Genomic DNA, 14975 nt, shown 5'->3' with positions numbered 1-14975 from the left:
TTAACGCAAACTTTCTTAAGCTTTCCTTCCTGGGATTAAACGTTTCTCTAGCCCAGAAGTTATTTAGCAACTCCATTTGTTTTTGCTTGCCCCAATATTCTTTAAAAAATGCCTCTTTAAATTTATCTAGAGTATCGTACTGTTTAGTAGCGATAACCCCCCAAATTCTAGCCTCTTCCTAGAATTGAGAGGTAATGAACCCTATTTTTTGTCTGACCACAAACTAGGTAGAACTCCTTCGAAGTCATTCCAAAATTCTTTTGGATGTACATTTTCTGTTGAATCAAAACGTGAAAACTGCCTGTTAACGACATATGATATTTCAGATGATGCTGCTACAAAACTACACCCACTACTGTTAGTTCCATATCTGAGGTTAGTTTTAACTTGGCATAATCTACTGCTGTGCTCACCAGACTTGTTTTCAACCTCTTCTACCTGGTTAGTTAGCTGAAGAACATTTTCTTCTGTCACGCCCATTCAGTCGGACACACTTTTTACTTCAGTCATACATTTGGCATATTTAGAACTGATTTTACCTCCTAACAGTTTGTGATCTTAACACACACTCACTCTACCGCCGTTATTTTGACCTAGTTTCTGCACTCTTTCTTTTATCACATCTGCCCTTTCTTTGTTTCCAATAGCAACTTTTTTCAAGGCATCTGTTAATTCACTTTCTACAGTTCTAGTGGATTGTTGGCAGTTATTCTCAACTTCAGAAATTTTGCCGTCCACTTCACTTTCTAATGACTTCAGATCATTTTCCCACATATCTTTTAAAACCGCAGTCTGCTTTTCAAGTTTTCCATTGATGTTCTGATCAGTTGTTTCAGCCAAATTAGTATGTCCATCTTTCATAGAATCCATTAATGCTGCAAACATATCTTCTTTGTTCTATTTTCTGCTTTACTGTTCCCTGTTTATCATTTTCCTTCGGTACTATTCCAAATTTGGTATCCACATTTGATTCAGTAACACTACCAATATTGTCATCACGCAATTGATTGTTACCGATTTCATGCGTAATGTGACTTTTTTTCAAATTGCTCTGAGCACTATGGGACTTAACTGCTGTGGTCATCAGTCCCCTAGAACTTAGAACTACTTAAACCTAACTAACCTAAGGACATGACACACATCGATGCCCGAGGCAGCATTCGAACCTGCGACCGTAGCGGTCGCGTGGATCCAGACTGTAGCGCCTAGAACCGCTCGGCCACTCTGGCCGGCTTAATGTGACTTTCAGGATCTTCATTGTCTCCACTAGTTACATCAACTGACGTACTTGAAGCAAAGTCTACTTCACCGTCCGTAAATAACAAAGAAACATCCTCAAAAACCTCCTCTTTTACTTTAACATCTACTCCAGGCTGTTCCAACCGAGCTCCAGGGAGCCGGAGCGCTCCGGAGCGCTCACTGCGGCAGCTCGGAGCCCGCGTGGAGGGGGAAAGCGAACTCACTGCCCCCTGGCCGCATGCAGTCGCAACCGACGCAATAATCCGTGTTCAATGACAGCTATGACAGAAGCGGTAGCCCTGTACCTCTGTTGGAGGATATCTTTCTATTCGTTGAGAGGGATGGTCGCCGCAGTGTGTTGTATGTCATTTAAGGTATTTAATTCTGCAAAGAGGTACAATATACAACGACATTATACACGTCTTCACGCAGCGCACTACGATTAGGTAGAAGGCGTTGCACGCAGAGAACTGGTAGCCAGGCTTAAGAACGACCTACCAGAAGAAGTATGTTTAAAAACGGTTTCATAATACGGATGGTATCAAAACGTGCAACATAGTTCGTGTTCTGTAATGCGTTTATAATTTTCAGGTGAATGAATGCGGAGAAAACACTACTGAATCTGAAATTCGAGCAAGCTACAGGGTCGTTCACATTATTGCGACGAGTGGCAAGCCGTTTTTGGTAGGACCACTCGTAAAATCGTGCATGGTATCAGTTGCAGAATGTCTGTTTCCAAGGGAGTTGGAGGCAATTGAATGGGTAATTGAAGGGGTTTGCCTGTCGAAGCAAACAATGTCTCGTCGAATTCTGGACATGATAGCGGATTTAGAGACACAGCTCAGGAAAAGGCGGAGAGCTTTGTTGAATTTTCGCTAGCGCTGGACGAAAGCACCGACATATCGGACTGTGCTCAGTTTGCAGTCTTTGTGCGTGGTGTCGACATGGAGCTGCAAGTAACTGAAGAACTCTTGGATGTGGTAGCACTCGATTGCACCGCAACAGGACGTGACATTTTTGAAGCTGTTTGTGAATCAGTGGACAATATGAATTTGCCGTGGGATAAGCTCCGTTCTGTAGCGACAGACGGTGCACCAACAATGATCGGGCGTCACCAAGGTTTTGCTTCTCGTTTGAAAAATAAACTCAGGGACGAATTCGGAAAGACATTTTGACTCTTCATTGTTTTATTCACCAAGAGGCACAATGTGCTGAAACAGTAGAGCTAGGTGGCGTAATGAAAGATGTCGTGAAGTGTGTGAATTTTGTGCGGCGTCACGGTATGAACCATGGCCAATTCAAAGGATTCCTGAAAGATATTGAAGCGGAGTATGAGGATATACCTTACCGCAGTACGGTTCGTTGGCTGAGTCGGGGAAAAGTTCTTGATGTTTTCTTTGCCATTCGTGAGGAAATATCCCTTTTTCTCGAAATGAAACGGGAAGAAATTCGTTGTCTGAAAGATATAAAATGGATGTCAGACCTGGCGTTCCTAGCTGACATAACTATGCATCTGAATAATTTAAATCTGTCATTGCAAGGCAAAGAGCAGCTAATCATTGACATGCACGACCAGATCAAAGCGTTCATGGAAAAGTAACGTTTATTTGAAAGGCAGATGAGTAGTGGACATTTAACGTTCTTCAATCGTCTTGCTTCTTTAAAACTACCTGAAGGTACTACTTTCGGCTATTACCAAGCAAAGTGAAAGCAGCTCATCACGTCGTTTGAAACACGATTCCAAGACCTCACTAGTTTGAAAATGGAACTTAAGGTGTTCAGTACTCCTTTTTCAGTTTCCCCCATGATTTGTCATCGTCACTTCAATTGGAGATTATTGATTTCCAAAATTCAACTTTGTTGAAAGAGAGGTACTACAACACGTTGGATTTGTCACGATGGTATTGTTCATTACAGCGAAAAACATTTCCCAAGCTTCACAACAGTACCCCTCAGATCATTTGCATTTTTGGATCTACATATTGTTGTGAGCAGCTTTTCTCAGCAATGAAAAGAGTAAAAAGTAAGGAACGATCGTTTCTTCAGGATGCAACAATGTAGTCCATCCTCCGCATTAATGCTGCGAACACTTTGACGCCTGATATTTCCGACATTGTAATGAAAAGAAAATGTCGAGCTACAGAGGCCCAATAAATTTAATATGCAACTTCTTGTAAAACAGTTGTTTCTTACTTATTTCCTGAACATCGTATTTCCTGGTCTAGCATGTCACCACATCGTAGCAGCTAAGAGTATGAGGTTGTCGATCTTGTAAGACGCAGCTGGCACATCAAAACGCTTGCCGGCGTGCCGGCCCACTTGAATGGTCACAGCGAGCGACACGGCTCCCTGGAGCAGGGAGCGCTCCGCGGCTCACAACGGAGCCGACGAGCGGGAACAACCTGATCTACTCCTCCTCTCTGTTCAAGTGTGCTAGTTGCTCGGGCGCCCACACACACACACACACACACACACACACACACACACACACACACACACACACACACAAAACAGTTCTAACAAACGTGTCAGACCTCCTCCGTCTGCCGCCGTCCCAGTTTCAGGGTCCCCGCTTGTCGTGTAAGTTGGCAGCGCTGCCCTGCCGTATTGCTGCTCGTTGATACCGCTATGAATGAATTTATTTACCTTCACTGTAAGGCACTGTTCAGACATGTAGCACATGTAGACATGAAACTGGCAAACAACTACTTCCTTCGGAGCTCATACTACACACGACCGTACCATTGAAAGGTTGGGCTCTGACTTCTTAGATTGGTGTAAGCATTCTCCGTTTGCAAGAGAAGAGATGCGTGAAGAATACTCTGTTCTGATTGCTCAGTCTACATTAAGGCAAAAAAAAAAAAAATATTATTCTCCTGTGTTAGCGCGCTTTTTTCATGACTAACAAATCAATAAACAACACACTCGAACTGTACTTTTTTCCAAAATATTTAACATTCTGGTACTTTATTTATACTTTACATTATTAACTGTTTTCATTTACACTGAAATTAGCTTCCCTTTACCATAAACATACTTGACACACTATAATACAAAATTCCCCGTCGTCTTCATTCACAGTGTATTACAAATTTCTCACGTTACTTCGTACGGCGTTTGTCACTATAACAATGATCTACATATTTACTTTAGACCACATTCACGCAGCATCCACACTACTAAAAACATACACAAAACTGTACAAACATAAAAGAAAAATCCTTCAAGTAATAAACATTACAATTCACAAAAACATTCCCTTGACTGACTGTTTCTTGAATGTGTCTGTCCGCTACTGTACTCTGGTGGATGAAAATTTGAACTACGTACTCTGCTGAACCCACTTCACGATCTTTCACTGTGAACGCACGAGTCAGTCTCCCGACACACAGGCTTCATCCGCTGTGTGAAGCAACTCCTGCAAGGGTTCATGCATGACTGCTTGTTAAATGACGAATAATACAGATTCAGGTCATAAAACAGTGTTGTTTTCTTGAATAACAGGAGAAGTAAAGAGAACATCTCGTTGAATAGAGTAATACTATAGTTCTGTACAGCCTATTTAGTATTTTGGTAGACGTCTATTTCAAACCACTTCCACACCAAATAACATTGCACTGTAGAAAAAATGATAGAAATAATGTCCTTGCCACTTCTGGAGCTTGTTCTCCAAATGAAATATGCTGAAAGAAAAGGTAAAGCTTGAAAATGGTATTATTAAAGATCTGCTGTTATTCACCAATGGCATCAGTCGGACAGAAAGGGTGTGATACTGCTGGAACCGACTAAGGATGGACTGTACAGGGTGAGTCACCTAACGTTACCGCTGGATATATTTCGTAAACCACATCAAATACTGACGAACAGATTCCACAGACCGAACGTGGTGAGAGGGGCTAGTGTAATTGTTTAATACAAACCATACAAAAATGCACGGAAGTATGCAGTGCCGTTTGTTGCATTGTAAAATGTTAATTACATCCGGAGATATTGTAACCTAAAGTTGACACTTGAAACATTGTCCTCACTTCATTGCAGGGGCCCAAACAGCTGTAACATACATCGCTTTTCTACAGAATGATATGCCAACGTTCTTCGAAAATGTCCCACTGGAAACGCGTTGACGTATGTGGTATCAGCATGATGGTGCACCTGCACATTCCGCAATTAACACTAGGCTGACCCTTGACAGGATGTTCGACGGGCGTTTCATAGGACGTGGAGGACGCATAAGTTGGCCAGCCCATTCTCCTGATCTTACACCTCTGGACTTATTTCTGTAGGGTACGTTAAAGGCGAATGTGTACTGTGATGTGCCTACAACCCCAGAGGATATGAAACAACGTATTGTGGCAGCCTGCGGCGAAATTACACCAGATGTACTGCGGCGTGTACGACATTCATTACGCCAGAGATTGGAATTGTGTGCAGCAAATGATGGCCACCACATTGAACATCTATTGGCCTGATATGTCGGGACACACACTATTCCACTCCGTAATTGAAAACGGAAACCACGTGTGTACGTGTACCTCACCCCTCATGGTAATGTACATGTGCGTCAGTGAAAAAGACCAATAAAAAGGTGTTAGCATGTGGACGTAATGTGCTGTTCCAGTGTCTTCTGTACCTAAGGTCCATCACCGTTCCCTTTGGATCCCTACGTAATTCGGTGCTCTCCGATACACACGATCGAACAGTGGAGGAGTGGTACTCAAGCGTCAACTTTAGGTTACAATATCTCCGGATGTAATGAACATTTTAGAATGCAACAGACGGCACTGATTACGTATTTCTTTATATGTTCAGATGTGCTAACAAAACTAAAGGGGTTCCATTTAAAAAAAATGTAGGTTTGTGTTAAAAAACATACTTACGTGCATTTTTGTATGGTTTGTATTAACCAATTACACTAGCCCCTCTCCTCACGTTCGGTCTGTGGAATCGGTTCGTCAGTACTTGATGTGGTTTACGAAATATATCCAGCGGTAACGTTAGGTGACTCACCCTGTATTTATCAACTGTCGCTGGAGACAGGTGTGGCTGTCACTCGTAGAAGTATCGTCAGTCACCTGTATGCTGAAAGGGCTGCTCCGTGTTGCCGTGTTTCAGAATCGTCCGCAATGGAAGCAGTTAAGGACATCACAGAGACGGTGGCTGTCAACCTGGGTGCACTCCTGGACGCCGGGGACGACGCCATGGTGATACTCGAGGCAGGTGACACTCGGCTGGTGGTGCACAGGGCCGTCCTCGCGGACAGGAGCCCCGTATTCGCGGCCATGTTCGCCCACGACACCCTCGAGGCCTGCACTGGCGTGGTGAGGATTGCCGACATCGGTGGCCCGGTGCTGAGGCAGCTGGTCTCCTACCTGTACACCCTGCGGGCCCCCCAGCTGCCCGGCATGGCCCCCCAGCTGCTGGCCGCAGCGGATAAGTACAGGGCGTCGGGGCTGAAGGCGGAGTGCGAGCGGCAGGTGGCCGCTCAGCTGACCGTGGAGACCGCAGCGGCCGCAGCCACCCTCGCAGTCCGCCACTCCTGCAGTGACCTCAGGCGAGCAGCCATCGAATTTATTAAGACCTGTCCCTTCGAGGTGATGGCCACTCAGGGGTGGGCAGATGCCATGCGGAAGCAGCCGGAAGACTTGATCGAAGTGAGCCGGTTGCTGTACGATCCACCACCACAAACCAGGTAAGTGTGAGACAACCCACTGATTCGTGTCTCTCGGTTCTAGGTGTGTGTATTTCCAACTGTATAATTTTTCCCACTGAATTTTCGTAGATGTGTGTCTGCTGTAAAATACACCATTATAGACAGTCATTTCACGATAGCTCACAATGCTATCATTACCTTCGTGTAGCAGTTTCAGTGAACCCCTAAACTGAACAGTGTTCATTACCAGGTATGTTAGCTAACAAAAATCATGAAGGAGCCAGTTTGTAGGCATTAAATTAAACTACATGTATACAGAAAGTGGTTGTTTAGGTTTTAGCATCAACTGTCATGACAGAGGGTACACTCACTGTGTGAATAGAGCATGAGGCAGACTGCTGTGGACACAAAGCTGTATTGCCCAGCATAGGCTCAGACACAGTGATGGGTGTAGTTTGCAACCGGCAGCCTGTACTGGTTGCTGTAGGCCTGTTCCCATAAAGTAGTCGCTAAAGTTGTCCATTGCCTCTGTGGCTGATGACAATGAGACACCTTTGAATAGTGCCACACTGCATAAAGATGATGACCGAGTAAGTCACTTACAGCCGACACCTCGAGAAAGGTAGTGTACTGCAGAATGATTAGAGGAGGGCGGCAACTTATCTACAATTTTATATTGCTGATGTTGACCTGTGGAATTTTCTTCGTGTAGTAAAGGAGAGTAATCATTATTCACACCTTAGTATTACAGCTTTGGCTCTTGCGTAGTTGTCTCTCACTTTCTTTCCACGTGCAAGCCATATGCCAGTAACTATCCCAAGATAATTCTTAGTTCTCTCCAAATCCAGACAGTACACGGAAGATGTTAATTGCTCTAAAGGCACATAATATAAAAGAATGCTCTGCTGTGAGGGCTTGTATGGAAGATGTTCAGAAAACCAGGTGAAGTAAGCATCGGTGCCCCAGTGGCTGACTGCTCACACCTCTTGCAGCCTGAGACCACCTCGCAGGATCACAGGGCAGACCTACCAGCAGTTCCAGTTGGTCCATTAAAATTGAGTCTTCCCACCTCATTTTGTTCGCCTCTGTACTCAGCATTACATAAAGCTCACGCAGTGCTTGGATAAGTTCCCTTCTGTGACACACAGAATACCGTGCCTTACTGTGTATTCGACGAACAGGTGTCCACCCCTGTGTGTGTGTGTGTTTCAGTGGATCTATGGCTTTACTATAGCCACCCAGTGAACACTACAGGCTTCCATTCTCCTGTGGCACACCTTATGATATTATCTATCCCATCCATTGTTGTTGCTGTTCCAACTCTGATAGTCTGTGACCATTAAAGTGTCTCTGCGACCAGAGTTACCATTTTTCTGCACCATCTTACAGTTACATATGTTCATACAAGTCTAATAGCCACCAACACTGATAAATGATCATTTATTTTTCATTTAGATTTTAATACTTATGTAGTATTTTATGTGCTATTTGACATATTGGAAATCTTGTGTTCGAGATGACACTGTGCATTCCCTGAACCAATTGTAATGAACATAGAGCCAGTGTTGTAAATCATTCAGTGTCTTTCTCTTTTATTCTATAAAGATTAACATCAAAATTCATTGTTTAAGCAATAAACATATAACAATTGTTATTTACATTCTTGAAAAAAATTTAAAACATTACATTATTCCAAACTCGTTATGCACGCTGTGGGAAATGACTCAAGCTCTTATGTTTGAAAAAATTTTTGTTAACGGGAATCTTTTTACTAACAGTAATCTTTGTGTACATTTTAAAAATTCTCTTGATGATGTGTAATAGATTCTTGTCGTGATCTTCACCTAGTTCACTGCCTCATACTTCCCACACTATTGGGTATCAGTTACAGACACATATACAATGTTTGGTTCTGGAACTGCCTCTGTCTTTCACTGATTCCACTTGACAACCCCCCCCCCCCAGCCTCTCAAAATTATACATAGTATTACACACAAATTTTATACACCATAGGTACCTATGATTTTTATAATTAAAATAAGATGTATAAAACCACATGTAAGCAGAATTATTTTTTACTTCATACAGTGTCCACTTCACACAGTGAAGTGATAGAGTTTTCCCATTTTTTGGGGAGGATGTCTCACTATCCCATGTTCATCCTACTCCCCCTTGTACCCACGCCAGCCCTTCTAGATAGGCATCAGATTCTCACGGATTTTACCATTCATACCTACTGTATGTGGAGGACAAACTTAATTTTATTTCAGTAGCAAGTTCACAGCACAACTTACATCATCAATCACAAACATTGCTCATCACACTCACTCACTCACTCAGTGTGTGTTTTTCCATCACTGGGGAATGACACGGCTTACTTTAACTACCCCATGGTTTCCTGTGTGCTTACAAAGTGAGGATACTCACTTGAAAAATACTTAAATTCCTGTCAACCGTATTTAATGAATGAAATTTAGATGAATGTGGTAATACTGTTATGACACGTAACTGTTGCACAACCACAGCCTCTTTCTGTTGTCAAATCGCGAGGTTCACCGTGCCTTACTGCCCGCTGTACTGAATTCCTTCTCCAGCTCAATTTGAAACACGCTGTCAACCATTTTGTAGCTGTACCTTTCAAAGACCAGTTTTAAGACAGGCTTTGAACGATGTCTGATGATCAAAGTATCACATTAATTACAATACGAAATGTTTGACAATCAGACGAGTGTCGTGCCTGTCAAATTTATATGCGTGTGTTACCATGCTCAGAAGCAGCCAAATTTCCTGAACTGCATTCCACCTGGTTTGTATGCAGCCACATAACTTTCTTGCACTTTGTCTATTATCGTCCATATGAAAACCAATACCACAGTAATGTAAATATCAGAAAACCCTTTACCAGAGATGACGGTCCTCAGTGCTTGTAAACTGAAGTGAATTACAATAAATGAGATTTCAAAAAGCAAGATTCAGCTTCAAACTACATGCTTTTGTATTGGACTGGGATCCAGGACTCCAATCCGGTCACTACAGATCTTAACTATCATTTTAACCACATGTAACATCATATGCACTTTTTCAAACTTGATATGATGGGGCATAAAGTTTTGTTTTGGGCAGGGATTGTGAATGAAGCACAATAAACTGTTATAATTTTATGTATCGAAATTTTTCACCGCTAGAGGGATGATGAAACTGAAATGATTATACAACAAAGTATTCCCCTGCTGCGTTTTGAACCCAGCATATATCATGTTGTTTTCTAGCCACATATAGATACACAATGTCGGTTTATTTCACCTCCAGTGAGATATGCTCATGTCTGAACTAGAAATTATGCGAGGAAAAGTTCTGTGCTGACTGGGACTCTTAACCCTGTATATGCTATCACCACTGGCTACACACCTGTCAAATACTTTTCCACCAGCCACTAGGAGTGGAATTTATAAATCTGAAATGATAGGATAAAAAGTTCTCAGCCTGTTTCAGGGTCAAAATTGGCACCAATTGTTATTGTTGACGTTGCATGCACAAATGCTAAAAATCATAATTGCTTTCCACATTTCTTGCAGTGCGGACGCTACAACTTGAAATCCCACAGCGAAAATTTTTGTACCCAACCAGTATTTAAAACCTGACCTTCCCCATTCATTGAAACCTGGATAACTATGGAATGTTGGGACCCAACAAAACGATGGAACTGTATTGTCCGAAAAGTGTTAAAGATGGCAGAAAGAGATATCTGGGTTAGATTCCCAGTTCAGCACCAACATTTTCTACATTGCAAGTTCAAATAAGTTTGCCGTGACTTTACATGACAATTGTTTCAGGGATGAAGTAAAATTTCTGGTGCAAGAAAGGTTAATGGTGAGCTTCCGCTAGCCGGACGTCTGCCTCTGTCATGGCCCAACATACACCGACTCTCCTCCAGCAGGTAGTGAAGGAGTGTCGGCTTTATTGTAGATTAGGAAGGAAAGTGGAACCTTATGTTGTTCAACAGAAGTCACCAGAGGCAAAGAGGGTCTGTTAATACGTGTTAAGTGTTTGGCTGATCAGTGACTCGAACACAGAGCTTAAGCAAATGAAGGTAGAGCAATTTTAACAGACCACCAAACTACTTTCAATGCAGTGCCACTGTTTTGCCGTTAACGAAGGATGCTCCTCACTGGATGAGCGTTCCGTTTCCCTGGAGGTTCATTACAGCCTTTACAAAACATTCTTTTCCTTGTTAATCCATATCAATGGCCACTAGTTGCCTCAGCTACCTAATGTGTACTTTAGAGTTGTTTTTGTAATCACTGAAATAAAACCACATAATTGTCAGCTGCACTACTGGCATTATTGTAGGCTACAGAAATTTCTGCAGGAAGTGTTTTTTCCCACCTGAGCTGCTGTGATCTTGTAAGAGTTTAGGTTACACCAACACTAGATCGTACAAAATAAACTCAGCGACAAGTATCAATCAAACTTCCAGAATGTTCTCCATTGTCACATTTATAACTGCAGTAATGTGCCATTGTGTCAAGGAATGTTAATTATTTTCTAGTTCTTTATTATTGTGATAGAGGCTTATAATTTTACTAAAAGAAGAGATGCATTTGATATATAAGGTAGTCAACCATAGGCAGTGATTGTTGTTTGAGAATGCATCCATTGTTATTCTTGAAGTGGCTTCCCTTTATTATAATTTCAGAAGGAATTTATTTTTTACTTTGAAGTGGTATTAAGCTACTAAGCAGCCTTGTTTATCCAATATAATAGTTTTTTGAAGAGATCATTCATTATTATAATTTCTTCTGTTATTATTAACACCATCAATCTTGGCAAAGACGAGGCTTGTCTTTAGTAAATTAGCTCATTTAGCATAGATAATCCTGCCATATAAATTCCATGTGCAAAAAGGGGGCCTAAAAATGTACCGTGCAAGTGCGTAAGAAAGTCCATCCTTTTTCCTCATGTAGCATACTACATTGATGCATGTAGCCTAAAAGGACCACCCGTAATTTAACTGAAACAGGTAGATTCATGCATAATATCATAGACTTTTGTCTGACGTGTTGTCATGCAGGTTGGAATAAGTATATTTATCAATCATAATTTTTTATTTGTAGCTATAAAATATTCATGGAGTGACTTATTGACTATTGTACACTTGAAGGTCATGAGGATTGTTGTTTAAACCTTCGAAAATGCTGCATGAAGTATTTTGTGCGTCACAGTATATTGATAATTTTTACTTATGGACCATCTGACAGCAACTGAATAAAACACAATTTTAGTGCCATACGCATTTTGAGTTTATTTTGTGCAAGGCGTTATCAGTGGCCAGGAATATGTACATATGTTAGCTATTTAATTTACATTTTTGTCACTGTGCCTATAGGTTATAAACAGTTCTGGTGGTTGGTATTTCCTATTAAGTAGTAATGTTTTGAACTGTACTTACAGGTTGTGTGGACAATTTCTTACATATTACACTCCCATTGCATTTTTGGTGTTGTTCTTATGAATGCCAATTTGCAGTTTTTTCCCACACTCCACAGCACTATGAACTGAAAGATTGTTTCAATGCAATGTTTTGGTTTCTGTTGCCGACTGTCAAATGTTTTTACCAAAGATCGAATGTTATTGCCAAACTTTCGAGTGTAATTATTGAAGTATCTGTCATCTGTTTGTGTACGCGTTTGTGTGTGTGTGTGTGTGTGTGTGTGTGTGTGTGTGTGTGTGTGTGTGCATTATGGTGTGGTATTTTTTTTATTTTGGCTCTGCTTGTGTGTGTTAGTTTATGTGTGTAGGTCATGGTGTACCATCTGGTTCTTTTCTGTGTGGTGTTCTCAGTGTGTGTTTGTTGAGTGTGTTTGTAAGTTTTCAGCTTGTGAGTCCTTTTGTATTCTGGAAATGTGTTTGTTTTGTTGTATTATTTTGTGCGCGTATGTGGTAAGTGTGTCAAAGAAATTACGTCAGGAAATAATTTTCTCATTTTCAATTGGTTAGTTTTGATGTGGTGGTTTACCAGTATGGCTCAATCGATTACTGCCAAATGTCATGAAATGTGACCAATTAGCCATCATGCGGCACTTTAATTCAATAGGAAATGTTGATGAAGAAAGAAAGAAGTAATTAAGTGTCAAACATCCCATCGACTGCAAGACCATTAGAGACAAAGTAGAATCTACAGCTCTCAAATGTTAGAAAGGAAATAGATAGTGCCATTTCAAAGGAAAGGTCACAGTATTTGCATTGCTTAGTTTAAGAAAATAAAGGAAAACTTAAAACAGGATGGTTGGATGGACATTTGAACTATTTGGCTTTACCTTCATAAAACAAAAATGTTTGGTCCTGACAAAAAAACGTAAAATCAAAGGCTAATGTGAGTCCTCAGAATGTAACAGTACACATCTGGTGTAATGAAGCTCTTTTGTGTTAAGAAATTCTTCCCACGGATATGTCCATAGTTATTAGCATCCATTGTGTTCATGGTTGTCTGCAAAGATTTTTATTGTGTCGTGCACATAAAACCAGAGGAGAAAAGCGATTTTGATATTTATCACCTCTGCATGTCTTGTCAACTATGACAGCTGGTGTCGATTTCAAGTCTGTCACACAAAACTTTAAATGATTGCTCGAAAAGTTAAAACACGTACCTCGTAGCAAGTGGCGAAAAAGAATTCGATAATCAACATCATCTTGTGTGCAGTCAACAACGATGGTGCATGCAGCACGTGGGGATAGATTCCCACCCTACACAGAATGTTCCGTTAGGTTATTTCCAGTACATACATGGGCACATCCTGCTACAGCTAAACTAAGCAGATGTTTAACATGTATTTGTGGTTAGAAAACAATGAGAGGTGGTGGATTCAGATCCCAGCAAAGGAAGAAAATACTTTTTCTCGACAGTTCAGATTCTCATATTGCTATATTTGGATATGTAATGTATTATTGCACTTAGTTAACAATCCTATTAGTTGCTAGGTTTGAATAATCGAACACAATGCCAAGTCATTTCAACATGCACCCACACACTCACACGCTTACCTGTGGCTGAAATGATATTTAAGATCTTTCGTACTTAGTTAACAGAGACAATAGGTGCTCAATTGGAATCCTGGATGGTAGTCTTAATACAAATGTTTTCGTCACTTAATTTCAAGTTGAAACTTAGTTTCCAAAAAGTCATGTATTGCAATAAACTTGAGTTTACAAGCTGCCATCTAATTATAACAGGTTTCGATATTCACATTATCGTGATATTAGTCCGATTGTGGACTCAGTGTTACAAATCAGTTGCTTCAAGTGGGGTCTTGTAGTAATCATTTTGTAGAGTGAAATGTCCATATCGAAAAGAGATTAGAGGAACTGCAAGACAGTAACATTATGTGGGTGCATTCGTCGTTCCCCTACACTCTGTCGAGGAATATGGCACTTCATCATCATCATACAATTTAGGTGGAGTGGAATTCAGGCCGTTTGGATAGTTTTGATGGCGATTGCACCTGAGCTAACATGTCCAGTAATTCTGTAAATATGTTTTGTGCAAGTATTGGGCGTTGTATGTACCTTCTGGCTGCATCTAGATTTGAACTACCTGTTGTATGGGGTTGAGCGACTGCCATGGAAAGCTCGGATGGTATGACTGATTGTTATTAGCTTACTGGTAATTCATTTGTATTGACTGGAGCCCTATCCCCTGTGTGGATGGTCCCTCAGCAGTGCTGGCCATAGTGAGCCACCTCCACATCCCCACGAGGACACGCCCAGCCAGCTCACACCCTGCCTCTCTGTATGTGCAGTGCACCAGTCGTTACAGAGCCGAGGACCACCACCACCGGCACCACAACCACAACCACAACCAGAACCGCCACCACCGCTGCCACCACCACCTCTGCCAGCGCACCTCGCCAGACACCTGCTGCTGCGCGGCCCACGACTCCTCCACCTGATGAGGCCACTGTCTCTCAAATGCGGTGAGTTCCCTCAGCACGCCCGCGTGCACACACACACACACACACACACACACACACACACACACACCATTATATGGTAGATAAGATATAAATACTGAAAAGAAAAGTGTAAATGC

At 41.7% G+C, this 14975-nt stretch overlaps 1 protein-coding gene across 1 annotated transcript in view; it reads left to right on the top strand.

Moving 5' to 3' along the window:
* LOC126159884 (uncharacterized) overlaps nucleotides 1-14975 on the top strand; it is a 533313-nt gene that overhangs the window by 480297 nt on the left and 38041 nt on the right. The window contains exons 2-3 of the mRNA XM_049916693.1: nucleotides 6352-6928; nucleotides 14686-14859. Of these exons, the coding sequence (XP_049772650.1) occupies nucleotides 6363-6928; nucleotides 14686-14859 (740 nt within the window). The 5' untranslated portion in view covers nucleotides 6352-6362. The remainder of the gene's footprint in view (nucleotides 1-6351; nucleotides 6929-14685; nucleotides 14860-14975) is intronic.

The sequence above is a fragment of the Schistocerca cancellata genome, unplaced genomic scaffold (assembly GCF_023864275.1).
Source record: "Schistocerca cancellata isolate TAMUIC-IGC-003103 unplaced genomic scaffold, iqSchCanc2.1 HiC_scaffold_1148, whole genome shotgun sequence".
Taxonomy (NCBI): domain Eukaryota; kingdom Metazoa; phylum Arthropoda; class Insecta; order Orthoptera; family Acrididae; genus Schistocerca; species Schistocerca cancellata.
Note: the sequence above shows the minus strand (reverse complement) of the source record. Positions and strands in the feature narration are given on the sequence as shown.